Source organism: Colletes gigas, unplaced genomic scaffold (assembly GCF_013123115.1).
Source record: "Colletes gigas isolate AHSC1104 unplaced genomic scaffold, ASM1312311v1 Colletes_gigas_Sc00015, whole genome shotgun sequence".
Taxonomy (NCBI): Eukaryota; Metazoa; Arthropoda; class Insecta; order Hymenoptera; family Colletidae; genus Colletes; species Colletes gigas.
In genome coordinates, this window is record NW_025106644.1 from 2,683,336 (window position 1) to 2,698,332 (window position 14,997).

The 14,997-nt window shown below is 35.8% G+C and overlaps 1 protein-coding gene across 1 annotated transcript in view; it reads right to left on the reverse strand.

Moving 5' to 3' along the window:
- Window positions 1–3,931: 3,931 nt before the first annotated feature.
- Window positions 3,932–14,997, reverse strand: part of LOC122399818 (leucine-rich repeat and calponin homology domain-containing protein) — a 60,659-nt gene continuing 49,593 nt past the window's right edge. The window contains exon 13 of the mRNA XM_043400795.1: window positions 3,932–4,579. Within this exon, the coding sequence (XP_043256730.1) occupies window positions 4,430–4,579 (150 nt within the window). The 3' untranslated portion in view covers window positions 3,932–4,429. The remainder of the gene's footprint in view (window positions 4,580–14,997) is intronic.

Below are 14,997 nucleotides of genomic sequence, written 5' to 3' on the forward strand. Positions count from 1 at the left end.
TTTTTTTTTTTTTTTTGGATAAAAGAAGTGGAATGGAGTATGAATTATTCATAAACAATAACAATTAGACATACGGAGATTTTCTCGATTTATTTTATACACTGTATCCGTTACTTTTTTAAATATATTACGTGCGGTGTATTTATAATTATCAATCGAGCGAGCAAACAAATTTGAAACGAATCTCTCGACTCTCATAATCGCGAGTATAGTCGAGCAGGAATTTTTCAACCCCTGCTTTTTATTCGGTGGGCTTCAAAAAACGAGCAAAATTTGATTCTCGTCAATTTCTATTCTCTCAAATATTTATCAAATTAAACATCCCTCTGAAATATTTAATTCTATAATTCTTGGGGAATCACAAAAGTGAAGAATTTTCATTCAAAATTTGTTACATAATCCACTTTTATAATCACCAAAACAGAAATATTTATTTGCATACAATCATTTGTTTTTTAATGAAAATTTTGCTCGAAAACACCGAGTCGATCGAGTTGTTCCAAAAGGGTGGTCGCTCGTCTCGCAGCCGCCATCTTTCTCGCACGATTTCCAACGAAAGACGCGAACAGCGACATTTTTGAGCGAATAATAATGCAATTCCGCAGCGACGCGTCGCTTAATAAATTCACGTGTACCTACGAACGGTGCTGGCCGAACGAAACGAAGGTGAAACTGGGTGAAAGGGCAACAGACAGAGTCGAAAGGGCTTAGAAGAAAAATAGCTGACTCTTTGCAACGTGGTTTGCACCTAGAAAATGTTTGCAACCTTCCAAGTGGCTGTTCTAACTAACCTCAATTTTCTTTACAGGGAATCATTCCTTTCAGAATCTTCCACGTGCTCAGATTTACTCTAATTATCAAATTATTTCGTTATGAAGAGTCAACACAGTTATTTATGTACGCTCGAAGGACAGTTTCGATGGATCGATACCGAATAGAGGTGCTGCTATCGACAGGGTTATCGATAAGTATCGATAGTTCGATGTATCGACAGAGTTATCAATAAATAGCGATAATTCGATGTATCGACAGAGTTATCGATAGGTATCGATAGTTCGATCTATCGACAGAGTTATCGATAAATATCGATAATTCGATGTATCGATAACTCGATGTATCGATAGTGCGATGTATCGACAGAGTTATCGATAGGTATCGACAGTTCGATGTATCGACAGAGTTATCGATAGATATCGACAGAGTTATCGATAGATATCGACAGTTCAATGTATCGACAGAGTTATCGATAGTTCGATGTATCGATAATATCATTGAGACATCGATAATCTTTGTGCTGATTAAAAAATCCTCATAACAATAACTGTTTCATACGACAGTATAGTTTCGAAGAAGAGAACTTATGGTACTATTGTCGGAATGTTACTGTATTTTTGAATTACAAGAAACATATTAAATATTACATTATTGTATCTGTTATCTATATTAAATATCCAATTTTATTACTTGCGTTTGCCTTAACGATATTGTTTACACATCGAGAACTATTCAGCGAGCTATCGATTTATCGATAATCCTATGCTTCGTTGAAAACTCCGGCAGTGCTGATCCTTCGAGACGATTTCGAGAAAGACAGAGAGAAGAATTAACGTATATCTTTGGCACAATAAATACGAATACATGGTGTAATCATCTACGAATATCACGGTGTCCTAAAACAGCAAGGTACACCGAAACACAAATCGATTGCTCATCGATCGCTGACGTATGAGATCCTTCGTGTTCCTCTTACGCGATCAATCGTAAAAAAAAAAAGAAAAATAAAGAAGAAAAAAGGAATTACAACTAACGATAATACGCTTAGCACCTAACGGGGTTATCGTTTCGGGAATTATTACTAAATCAATTATTACTAGATTCTTGGTCGGTACTCGGAATCGACGGAAAAAAAGAACAGCTCGGTATCGAACGTGCGTCGTGTTTTTTTTCTTTTTAATTGATAAAAAAAGAAAATGGACAACAAAAAATAAAATTGCAAAAACACTCGGCGGTATTTATACCGTGAACACCTAGGCCTTAATCTTACGTGAACGCACGAACGATTCTCGATACATCGATCGATCGGGGGAATCGATCTGGGCCCAGTGCTTTCCAATATGGCGGCTGAGAGATGAAATTCTGGTAATTTGAAATTTCTATCGATCCCCCACGGACACGCTGTGATTTAGCACTGGATCTTTTAGGACCAGCCTATTTTTTTGAGTCGATCCAGCGCTATTTAAAATTTTTGAAATTTTTTTTTCCAGTTTTTCGAGACGTAAACTTGGGTTTATTGATTTTTGGAGATTATCAGGAAATTAATATCGAAAATCGACTGTTCCTTAGAAGACCCAGCGTGTCTATGAAGGGTTAATATTATGTAATATTCACATGGCGGTCGGTGGATCTTTTTGGACCCAGATGTTGGTTTTTTATTTATTTTATTAAGGGTTACATCTTTGAGGGAGTCGATTCTATAGACTCTTTCAGCAAAAGTAACCCAAGATTTAATTCCTTACAGCCAAATATGGCTTGGAGTTAAATAAGTCCCAATTTTTTTTTTTAATTTAAAATTAATTTCGAGTTCTATCCCCTTATAGTGGTACCATGGATCAACCTGGAAGCTACTCAATTCAAAATTAATCGTCGTTCTCATTTTATAACCTCGTCAAAATTCATAATTTAAAATTCAAAATTTAATTTCCTTAAAATATCACTTTAGAAATTAAAATAACAAACTAAAAATCTAATACATAAATATTGCAGTAATCCAGAAGTCCATAAAGGCCCCAACGATCGTCATTTGCTTATAAAAATTTACAAATTATAATGAATTTTTCTTCAAATTATAATAAATTTACAATTAACAATTGATTTTTAGGAATAATGCCCTCCATAGAAATTTGGAAAACACTGCCTGGGGGCCCATCGTCCGTGACATTGAAAAAATTCCTAACTAACTTACCGATCGCTTCGCGAAGAAACCTACCTTACCTTCTGTCGGTAACGCGGTTCGAGGCTAATCAAACGCGGGATTAGGGGCTAATTAATCGGTATACTCGTGGGCTTGTTTCTCCCGAGGAGGAACGAAATTGCTAAAACATCGTGGAACGAACGAACCGAATACCGCTCGAACGAAATAACGGATCGGGGTCCCGTTTCTCCGATCGGGGCCCATTTGGAAACGACCAGCTGAGATACGCGACGGGTACGCTCGGATTAATCGCAGAGGGATGCTCGAACGTCGAGAGAATTTCGATGTCTTTAATTGTTACTTTTTTTTTTTTTTTTTTTTTGATTGAATATTGTTCCACGTTACGATATAGAAATGTCTCGTAGTAACCAGCTAGTAGAAAGCACGGATATACAGACCGTCGAAAAATATAGGAGACACCGTTTTGGGACTGACTTTGGGCCAGTTGGGTTTCAAACTTTCCAAAACATTTTAACTCTTTGCGATAACACAAATTGAATTTAGGAATTATAAAATGTAAAATATATGGATAAAATCCGTTTCGAGATATTTAAACGCTTCTTATTTCAATCTCTGCAATATTTAAACTTCAACAAATTCGTACGATAGCATTGTTACTGGAAACAGTGAACTCACGTACACGTGACAATGGCCGTCAAAGTGTTAGGAAACAGTCAAGGGCCTTTTCCCCCTAGATTTCTTACTAGAAAATTAGTTTCGAGATATTTAAACAAAGTATGATCGCATTGTTACTGGAAACAGTGAACTCACGTATGCGTGACAATGGCCGTCAAAGTGTTGGGAAACAACAAATTAAAAAATATTTTTAATTCACATCATTTGTGTTAAACTCTTGGAGTGCAAAGGGTTACTATAATTTTACATATGTTTGAAAAATCTAAAATTTACGTTCTTTTATAAAATGGTGTCCATAAGTTTCGTAAAATTGCTAAAGGGGTGGTCTATGAAATAAAAAATCTCATAATCATCGTAATGAATGGGGTGAGACAAAAACAATCAGAAAATAAATGTCAATAATTTTCGAAAGTCTAAAAATCCCCAAAATGGTGTCTCCCGTATTAATTAACCACTTTGATTCGACGTAGCCACGATTCCGCGATCGCGTGCTACTTTTGTTACCCTAATCTCGTCTACTCTTCCGGTACAAAGATACGCTCGTCCATCCGATACAAAAGTTTCTTTTTCGTACAATCTACTCGTGTGTCATGGTTGGTCGCAGTCCAACGTCGAGTGATCCTCGACGCGAGATTCACCTGACGGTTTCAGGGGAGTATAAAAGTCACGGAGAGACCGGCAATGGCCGTCAGGCGGTCCCCCGGTTTCGAACCGGAAGTCACGATCGTCTCCACGCGCGATCGGAGGAAACGTGGCCGCGTCCGTTTTTCGTTTCCCTCTGTGGTCGACGAGTTTCTCCGGGAGGAATTATATTGTCTGGCGCTAAGCAGGCACGTGGTTCTGCACCGTCGACGAGGACGTCTGCAATGGCGACCGCGTCTGATGGAACCTCAGCAGCTCTGATACGGTCACAGCCACGCGAACCACTCCTCTACCGCCCTCTAGGACGTCGCTGGCGCAGCACACGAGATTCTGAAAAGGAGAAAGTCAAATAATAAATATCTCAGTTCGGTGCATCGATTGCCTCGTGATTGTTGCTATTGTGTTCGTTGTGGAGACGCCATGTTGGATTTGTGGAGGTACTTTGAAAATATTTTGAGGTTATACGTGATATATTCATGATTATTGCTATTGTTTTCGTTGTAGAGACGCCATGTTGGATTCGTGGAGGTACTTTGAAAATATTTTAAGGTTATACGTGATATATTCATGATTATTGCTATTGTGTTCGTTGTTGAGACGCCATGTTGGATTTGTGGAGGCACTTTGACAATATTTCGAGGTTATACGTAATATATTCGTGATTATTGCTATTGTGTTCGTTGTAGAGACGCCATGTTGGATTCGTGGAGGTATTTTGAAAATATTTTAAGGTTATACGTGATATATTCGTGAATGTTGCTATAGTTCGGCGTAAAGACGTTGAATTCATAAGATTGTTGCATCGAAAGTGTGCTTCAGAAAATAGGGACAACTGGATACCTAATCGTGAGTACAATCTTTTGAACCGTCCAACGTGAATGTAGCCTCAGATCTAGTGTGAAATGTTTTCGTTTCGAGAGTTGTATTATCTAGAATTTTACCAAAAGAATATTTTATTATCAGTGGAAATAGCGTTACAATCGTTATGCGTTGGTCGTACAATCGTTGGTGTTACAGAGTACGTTTCTCGAATGGCGTTTCGAACGATTGTTCTCCGGGTTCGATGGGGAACAACTGAACATAGAGGAACGCAGAGGTCTCGTCGATCGAACGACGAGAGCATCGGTTGAAATCATGAAGCTACTGTAGATCGATTTGCACGAGCGATACGAGGGTTCGTTCTACGTAAAATCGGATGTGAAATCGAATCAGATCGAGTTTGAACACCTTGGGTCAAGGTTTGTATATTTAAAATCCACTATTCTATCTTAAATAGATTCCCCTTCGAAGTAGAAAAGAGATTTCTGGGCATCAGTGTCGACAGAAAATTTTATGACGCCAGAAATCGGCATCTAGTGACATTCCCTAGTCCTGCAGTTTAAAAAAGTCCCTAGCGGAGTAAAAATGGCACAATTGCACGAACCTTTTTCTATTTGATCAGTCATGTTGGCAGTACGGAGTCTCTTATGTGAAATTTTCTAATTAAATAACGTGATTATGCTTGAGCTAGAAAATGGAGACCTATCAAAAGACACAGATTTCCTAGTGACATTTTGAAAGGTTAATTTACCAAAAAATCTAACGTTTCGAACAAGAGATTTCGATTGTTTTCACATCGATTGATAGATATCGATTCGATTCGACTTCACAGATGGCAGTGCGAGTCGTGTTTCTCACTGTGCGTGGGCGATACAAAAAGCAAGCTCGTACGTATTCACCGTGAACGCGACGAGGATTTAATTCGAAGCTACGATTTCTCGTAATGGACGATATAAATAAGGGTGGGAATGTTAATAACATTATCAATGATTCAATGAGAGAGCATCCTTGTCGCGTTTCGATGAACTCGTTCGACGAAGTGGCGGTTTAAAATCGATCGTACAAAAATGGAGAGGTTAGATACAAAACGATCGTGGCTCCGCTCGTCGGCGACGAACGAAACTCGACCGGAGGAACGTGAATTATAATAAATACGAGGCTTTGCCTTTTTCTATAATCGTAGAGAAATGCTTAAGCTTAGAAAACAACGTGTAGAAATAAAAAATCGAATAAAACGAAGCACCGATATTTTCTCCAAGAGCGATCAATCTAAAGCTCGTAGTCAGCTTATAATTTAAGTGAAAACAAACAAATAAAAATAAAACGACCAAAGAGAAAAGTAGCTTCAACGTATCATATATCTGTGTTCATACAATACAGTATGATATAATATAATAATAATATAATAATATATATAATATAATCTATATATATATGTATATATACGCTCTTTTTTTTCTCCTTCTCTCTGTTCTTTACAAAAATTATACAATTATACAAGCTAATGCAACGGAATGATTTCGTGTTTCGGTTTCTTCTTATCACGCGTCCTTTTTTCTACTTTTCGCGTAGAATAAACGACGCCCAGCCTCTTGCGGAAGCGAGAAAAGCTAATCGTAAATAAATAAAAGTACACAAACGGACACAGCCATAAATTTATACAGACCGACTGGGGAAATTTCATTTTCGAGATGAAAATATTTTGTTCGTAAATTAATTTTTTTATTGGAAGTCAATTTTCAAATGATTGATTTCAATTTTTGGACGAAAGGAAAATTTAGTTTACGAATAGAATCGAAAATTTTTATTTCCATTCTTGGAATAAAATTGACTCAAATTTTTGTGTTTCAAGATCAATTTGAATGTCGTGATCTCTCGCGGGGGGGAGGGGGAACACGACTGGAGGGGAAGTTTCACAAAACACACACTACTTTCTCGTATTTCCCACCACCCACACACGAGTCAAAAAGACACACGACTATAATTATTATTTTATATTTGATTTTTTTTTTTTGCGTTTTCAATTATTTTTGGGGGAATCTGTATATGTTTATGGGCAGAGCGCGATTATTACAGGGTGGTCCAAAAGTTCTGTTACAAACACAGATTTAATATAATAAATATATCTATTCAGTTCTGAGAATTGCATTTGATTATGCAGGGTGTTCGGCCACCCCTGGAAAAAATTTAATGAAGGATTCTAGAGGCCAAAATAAGACGAAAATCAAGAATACCTATTTGTTGATGGAGGCTTTGTTAAAAAGTTATTAACGTTTAAAGTTTCACCCGTACTGAATTTTTTTCTCGAAATTGCGCAGGATTTCGAGGGTATGTCTAATCACCAAAAATAATTGTAATTGACCCCCGTAACCGAAAATAATTTTTCCAGAACGATTTGAAATTATTTTTTTCCGTCGAAAAATTTCACACCTTCTCGAATTTTTTTCTCGAAAATGAGTAGGATTTTGAGGGTATGTGTATTCACCAAATATGATTGTAATTGATCCCTGCAACCGAAAATAATTTTTCCAAAACGATTTGAAATTTTTTTTTTTTCGTCGAAAAATTAAGGGGGAACACCCTGTCGATTCTTCTTAAAAAGTTGTTTTTCATTTTTAATCAATTTGTTTGACGTCCTACAGAAATATTCTTTAATACTTTTTTGTAGGTACGCATGAACTCTACTTCCTCCCAAAATTTCATTGAAATCCATTCACTATTGTAGGAGTTATGGCCATTTGAAAATTGGACCATTTTTATGGGGTTTTCCTCAGTTTACAGGGTTAAGAAACAACTTTTTGAATGTTTTGAGATCTCTACACATTCTTCATCAAAATACGCGTTGTTTGCCGTTTGAAACATTAAAATCCCCCAATCCGTTCAAAAGTTATGACATTTTAAAGTTTCGCATGAAATTTTGGGGGTTTGCATGCATGGCTTCACATTAGATTTTCGGTCAGGAATTTTTTTCTCGAAAATGCGTAGGATTTCGGGGGTAATTGTAATGACCAAAAATGATTGTAATTGACCCCCGCAACCGAAAATAATTTTTTTAGAACGATTTGAAATTTTTGAATTTAATTGTTAATAACTTTTTAACGAAGCCTCCATCAACAAATTGGTATTCTTGATTTTCGTCTTATTTTTGGCTTCTAGAATTGGCGACCAATTGTGTTTTTCTCAATGAAGAAAACATCACATAAAACTTTCAAAATATGTTTGTATGTGTTTGTAATAGAATTTTAGAACCATTTGATATAGAAAACAAAATTAAATTGTAACAGTCTCACGGATTGCGATTAATTCGATCAGCTGACGCGTCAATAATACTGATGCGACCCTAGCGACGATCGAACATACTAGACGCGTCAGTGTTCCCAAAACAGTCATCGATTATACGGAAGATTAAACTGGGTAATACGTAAGGAACAAAAACATTAAAAAAGACATTAAGTAACGTGTCGAGGCTAAAGAAAAAAAAAAATGATTAATAAAAATGGAAAACAAAAATACAAACCGAGTTGACTAGAAACGAGGGCGAAAAGCTTACGATTAGAAGTAAAATATCGAGGACTAGAAATCGGATGAACGTTCTGCCGGCGAATACAGCAAAATGGAACATATCTCGGCCGGAGAACGAAATTTATGGAAGATACAGCTGTTGCGTTCCCCTAAACGACCATACACGTTGGCGTTCGTTCGGTTACGACTCGTTTTATCCCATAAATAAGTACGTTTACGATAAAATCCGGGTACACAAACCTCCTTATATACGTGTACAAAAGAAAAGAATCAACGTTTCGCAAAAAAGTTCTACGTTTCTACGTGTAGACCGTGAAATAGAAGCCGTTCGTTTCCCGTGAAAATTCCTTTGTGCGTTATCGATCGATCCCGTCACTGCCTCGCTTCTTGCAACGTTCTGCGTTACGGATACTTGCAACAAAACTAATATCTCCATTCCTTAACACTTTACCGACCGATAGCCTATTAATCGACTGTTTTACCGGCCAACGCTTACCGACCGATAGCCTATTAATCAACTGTTTTATCGGTCGACGTTTACCGACCGATAGCCGATTAAACGACTGTTTTACCGGCCAACGCTTACCGACCGATAGCCTATTAATCAACTGTTTTATCGGCCAACGCTTACCGACCGATAGCCGATTAATCAACCGCTACCGGTCGGTAAAGTGTTAAGATTCTCACTTCAACTAAAAGTAGACAATATTTAATCTGATTAAAAAAACTAACTTATAACGATTCATTTCTAATGTTTATCACATCAAATAAATAAATATTTTTTTTTTTTCTTGGTAATTATTTCATTCTGTAATTGTGTCAATAATTAAGAATATTTTTTTGATCAATTTTTCAAGATTAAATTGTTTTTAAATTACACCCTCTCTACGTGCAAAACCTGATTCCAATTCGATTGCAAGAATAGAGGCAGTACTTGTACCCCATGGTTCCACCCAGAGTCGAGCAAATTTAAAAAAAAAAAAATAACCAATAAGACTAACAATTCATTCAGTGACGTTAATTATTATTTTCTTTTAATTTATTCAAAGCAAATTTTTCGATCGATTTGCGTTAACTGTTTTCCTGATGAAATATTTTGCTTTGCAATTTTATAATTTTTTTTATGGAGAAAATTGTTATCCAGGGAATATTTAACATAATTTTGCCCGTCTCTGGTGCCATGAATATTTTTTTAAGACGTTTCGTTCGATGTGTCAGCAACGACGCCGGAGCTTCTCGGAGATACGGAGTCGCGACGCGTGCAATTCGACGCGTTTGGCACTGGACAACCTTGAGAAAAGCTCAGGGCGATCGTGTTTCGTCGACTGTAATAGTTTTTTTTTTTTCTATCCCCCAGTTGTCTGGTGAAATTCGACGAAATGTTCGAAGGTTTCTCGCGATTCGAAGACCCGTTTCTCCTGAAATTCTTATACCGTAGACAATAAATCTCTTACCGTACGAGTACATATTATATGTAGAATAAGTTATACGCGCGTATATATTCTAAAACGATACACGTTCTTTGTTGTACGCCCGCTACGTTTCGTTTCTCCCCGATTAGTTTATACGAAAATATGTAGATTATCTTAGGCTACGACCCGGCTGGTCGATGAAAAATGCTGTCGATTTTTGCGATCCTCCTCCCCCCACCCCTCTCAACAGAATCTCGTACCAAATTTGGTGCAGAAAACAAAATCGAAAATAAAGAGAAGACTGTAATAAAAATATTATTCTTTTGCAATTTTGGCCAAATTCTTTGATTACTGAAATTTAAAAAATACTAATGTTTATTGTTAAGTATCCATACAGTAACATAACTGAAATTTTTACAGTTCTTGCGATATTGAAATTAACAAAAAAATTTGGAAAAAAATGGATTTTTTTAAGTTTCTTAAAAATTCACATTATAATAGTTTTTGATGGATATCAGAATAATTATAATCGTCAAATGAGACAATTTTTAAACAATTAAAACAGCGTTTGTTATAATTAATAAGGAATTTTAGATAACAATTCTCATTGACTCTGTATTTTTTAAATTTTACAGTATAGTTCAAAATAACTTGAGTTATAACAATTCCCAACAAGGATACTGCATAATAAACATTCATTAGTATTTTTTAGTAACATTTTTCTTGAAAAACCGTGATCAAACATGATCAAACATGAATTAAACATGATTAAACATGAATCAAACATGATCAAACTTCAATCAAATACGTTCAAACATGACCAAACATGTTCAAAGATGATCAAACATGTTCAAACATGAATCAAACATGATCAAACATGAATCAAACATGTTCAAACATGAATCAAACATGTTCAAACATGAATCAAACATATTCAAACATGTTCAAACATGAATCAAACCGTCGATTTGACCAGAACTGTCCATAAAGGAATAATATTTTGTTTCAGCCAACTCTTTATTTTGATAATTTCGTGCGGAACGAAACTATACCGAAGTGAAAAAATTCGAGAAATTTGGTTAGGTTTGTGGGGGGGAGGGACGCGACACTGTTCTCGCGCGACTGTTGCCGTGAACATGAGAGAAAAAAGAAGACAGAGAATCGAGATTCGTTCGAAGAAGTTCGAATGTGCGTTAAGACCTACGTACCAAAATAGGAAATCTTTGAAACCGAAAGAGATTTCTAGCACCTTGTTTGCGAATCCTGTAGTACACGAAGGCTACCTATCACAGACCCATCAATCCTGAAAGAGCCGTAGGCGATTTCATTGGTCGAACGTTTAAAAAAATACTACCATCCGAGGTTTATACAACGAACGTTTTGCTTCTCTTACTTTGCTTCAATTCCGCCGCCATCGCGTTTCTGGCGGCCGGTTGCGCCATTGCAAATTTCACCACGAAGCTACGAACGCGATCTTTCACTTTCGTCGGATTAATTTCACAAATAAAACGTAAAACATTTTTCAAATTATCGTTCGTCGTTCGCTGGTGAAATTTGCTTCGATTCTGTGGCAAGGAAGAAAAATCCCTAGGAGGAATTTGCGATGCTTTGTGGGCCATCGTAGGTCCGCCATCTTGCCACACATTTAATGCAGTTCCAGTCAGATGTGTTTAACGTTGTCCCTTGCCCCTCCCACAAGCTTTTTCTCCGTTGAACACGATAATACCAGGTGAGAAAATTCGATTCGTTTCTTCTTCGAATCGGTGTGCATCCGGATCGAGATATTCGTCAACGAAAATATTATAGAAATTGTAGGTTATCCTGAAACTGCCATTACTGTTTCCATCGACAAGTTTTTGTTCATTTTCACCAACATACAAAATTGTTATTTAAATTGCTCACGATTTTTACTCATAAAATTTTTCAAAATGTAAAATTCTATTATTTAAATTTTTTACTATTTTTTATTTATTCAAATACCACGATAATTTCAGATTCTTGCTGTTTTCAAAATAAACACGTTTTAAAATGTTAATTACTATGGTGGTCACCGGTGACCGGCGCTTTAATCCTACAATAAATGAACCTTTTTATTTTTAATAATGTCACTGCCATTAGGAATGTTACAAACAAGTACCCCATTGAACCTCAGAATATTTCTATTCATTATATTATAATTTTTAAAAATATCCCCAGATAAAGAAATATCCCTAGCAGTCGACGTGTTAATTTTGAATTATATTGACTTTTAATTAACTACACGCCTAGTACTCCATTAAACCATCGAATATTTCTATTCGTTATATTATAATTTTAAAAATATCGAAAATATCCCCAGATAAAGAAATATCCCTAGCAGTCGACGTGTTAATTTTGAATTATATATTCATTAAATCATTGAATATATCTATTGATTATATTATAATTAGAAAAAATATCGAAAATATCCCCAGACAGAGAAATGTCCCTAGCAGTCGACGTGTTAATTTTGAATTATATATTCATTAAATCATTGAATATATCTATTGATTATATTATAATTAGAAAAAATATCGGAAATATCCCTAGACTGAGAAATATCCCTAGCAGTCGACGTGTTAATTTTGAATTATATATTCATTAAATCATTGAATATATCTATTGATTATATTATAATTAGAAAAAATATCGAAAATATCCCTAGACAGAGAAATGTCCCTAGCATAGAAGTCAACGTATTAAGTAGTCCACTGATATTTGAATTCAATTTCCTCGAAAACGAAGCCTCAACCAATTTGTTTCGTGAATTACAAATATTTGTGAATAAATACATGTGAATAAAGACTGTCGATGAAAAGAAAATGGCAGGTTCAGGATTGGCCCAAAGAGAAAAGACACCCGGGCCGACGTCGATGTCGGATTGTCAGCTCCTCGACTTCCACGTAGCAAAATACTATTTCCTCGACGAACGAACGATTCGTCGCTCAAGGTACATTTCAAAAGACGATCGAGTTTGATATGCGAGCAGCGTTTTCCAGCAGCTTTGATTGCGCTCTTTGATTTCGCGTTCTCTTTCGTCGATGACCGTTTCCACAGACAAGACAGACACAATACCAGAAAAGTTCAAAATTTAATCATATCAACTTATAACAATTGATTCCTGATGGTTTAGTCGAGTCAAATTTTATTTAATTCCACAATTTAAATTTTTATCTTTCATTTGTTATTCGAAATTTTTATCTGAATAAAACAAAATCAAATGTGATACAATTTCGAGTAATTTTAAATCGATTAAAAATGTAAATTTTTCGATAAACATAGTGATCAGTATCAGTATTGAAAATTGGTATTAAATGGTTGTATTTAATTGATACGCATCGATACTTTCGTGTGTCAAAATAGTACGATACAAATCGATGTTTCGTTATCTGGCATTGATAGTATCGGTATCAGTCTTGTCTCTAGATTCACGGAAAACTTAATTAACCTAATTACTACGTAGCGATTTCTACGACTAGGCGGACTAAATGCACGATCAAGCTGCCCTTTGATATACTTAACGACTATCGAATACTTGTTTGCCGGCCTCGAGCGCCGGGAATACAAACGACGGAGGCGAAGAAACAACCATAACAAAGCTTAGAGCCGTGTCGATTAACAAAGAACATCACCCATTCGACAATCTCCAATTTTTATAAAACTTAATTTCCACAGGCATCGACAAAATATTATACATTTATTTCTTCGTCGTCTGATCCTCAATATGGAGTTAAAATTAACCTCAAAATCGTAGATCGAAATATCAATATTCGTTAATAAAAATAAATCTTCAAACTTGAAATGTAAAAAAACCCAAATCCAAGTTAAATACATCAATTTCAACGCCACAAAAATAAGAACAAATACTTGATGTGAGTTACGTAGGGTCTTCGTGAATTAATCTGACGCTCAATATCAGTCGATAAAAAAAATATATAATATTTCACGAAGCCCTAGTCAAGTTAGATCAAAATTAAATTATCGATTGGGCAACAGTCTTTGCAAGTCAAATTTTTAAAAAGCTAATGATACACTGAAGTATTTAAGTGTCTCGATTCGGGGTAGCGATTCGTTAAACGGAAGAACAAAGACAGAGTCATTGACGTTTTCAAAATGGCGTCAAGCTAGAACAACGGAACACTGTCGACGGTCAACCTCGAGGCCGAAGATCACCGAGTTTCTCAATAATAATTCAGAATTCTTCGACGTTTACTCTTGAATCTTCAGCATCGACGTTCGAAAAACGCGACACTCGGTTCTCTGCCCGACGAAGCAAACGAAAATCGTAAGAACAAACGAAAACATAACCTATAGTGCCGCTCTAAAGGTTCTAAGTGGCTGTCGAGACGAGAAGAGTGTGTCGCGCGTCTAATTTCATCGAACCCCCCGACGAACGATCAAAAGACAATTTTTAGTATTTATCTTAACGATTTCATTCTTAAAATAAGCGTCCACGATGGAACATTCGATTCTACATTTAATTCTCGTCCATAAATTCTGTCAGTAAATTTCAAAGTTACTACCAAATATATGGAAAGTCTTAGTTTTGTTTTGAAAGTTAGGTGGCTGCGTTGTTATGGGTTATTTTAGGTGCTAGATGTTTAGCTGTTATGTGTTAACAAAACATCTATTTAGAGGTTAATTTACAGGCAATTGAGTAATCATAAGAATGATGGAACATTCATTCTCGTCCATAAATTCTGTCAGTAGAATTTAAAGTTATTAACAAATATATGGAAGGTGTTGAACATTAATGATTTTGGTGATTGAGTAGTATTCCTCATTTTTCTTTTCTATAGTAAACAGATTGAAAATTAGGTGACCATGTTGTTATGGAGTATTTTAGGTGCTAGATGTTTAGCTATTATATGTATATTCACAGAACACCTATTTGGAGGTAAACTCGCACATAATTGAATGATCAAGAGAACATTTTTGTTCGTAAGTTAGGAAAAATAAAATGAAACCCCAGTAATA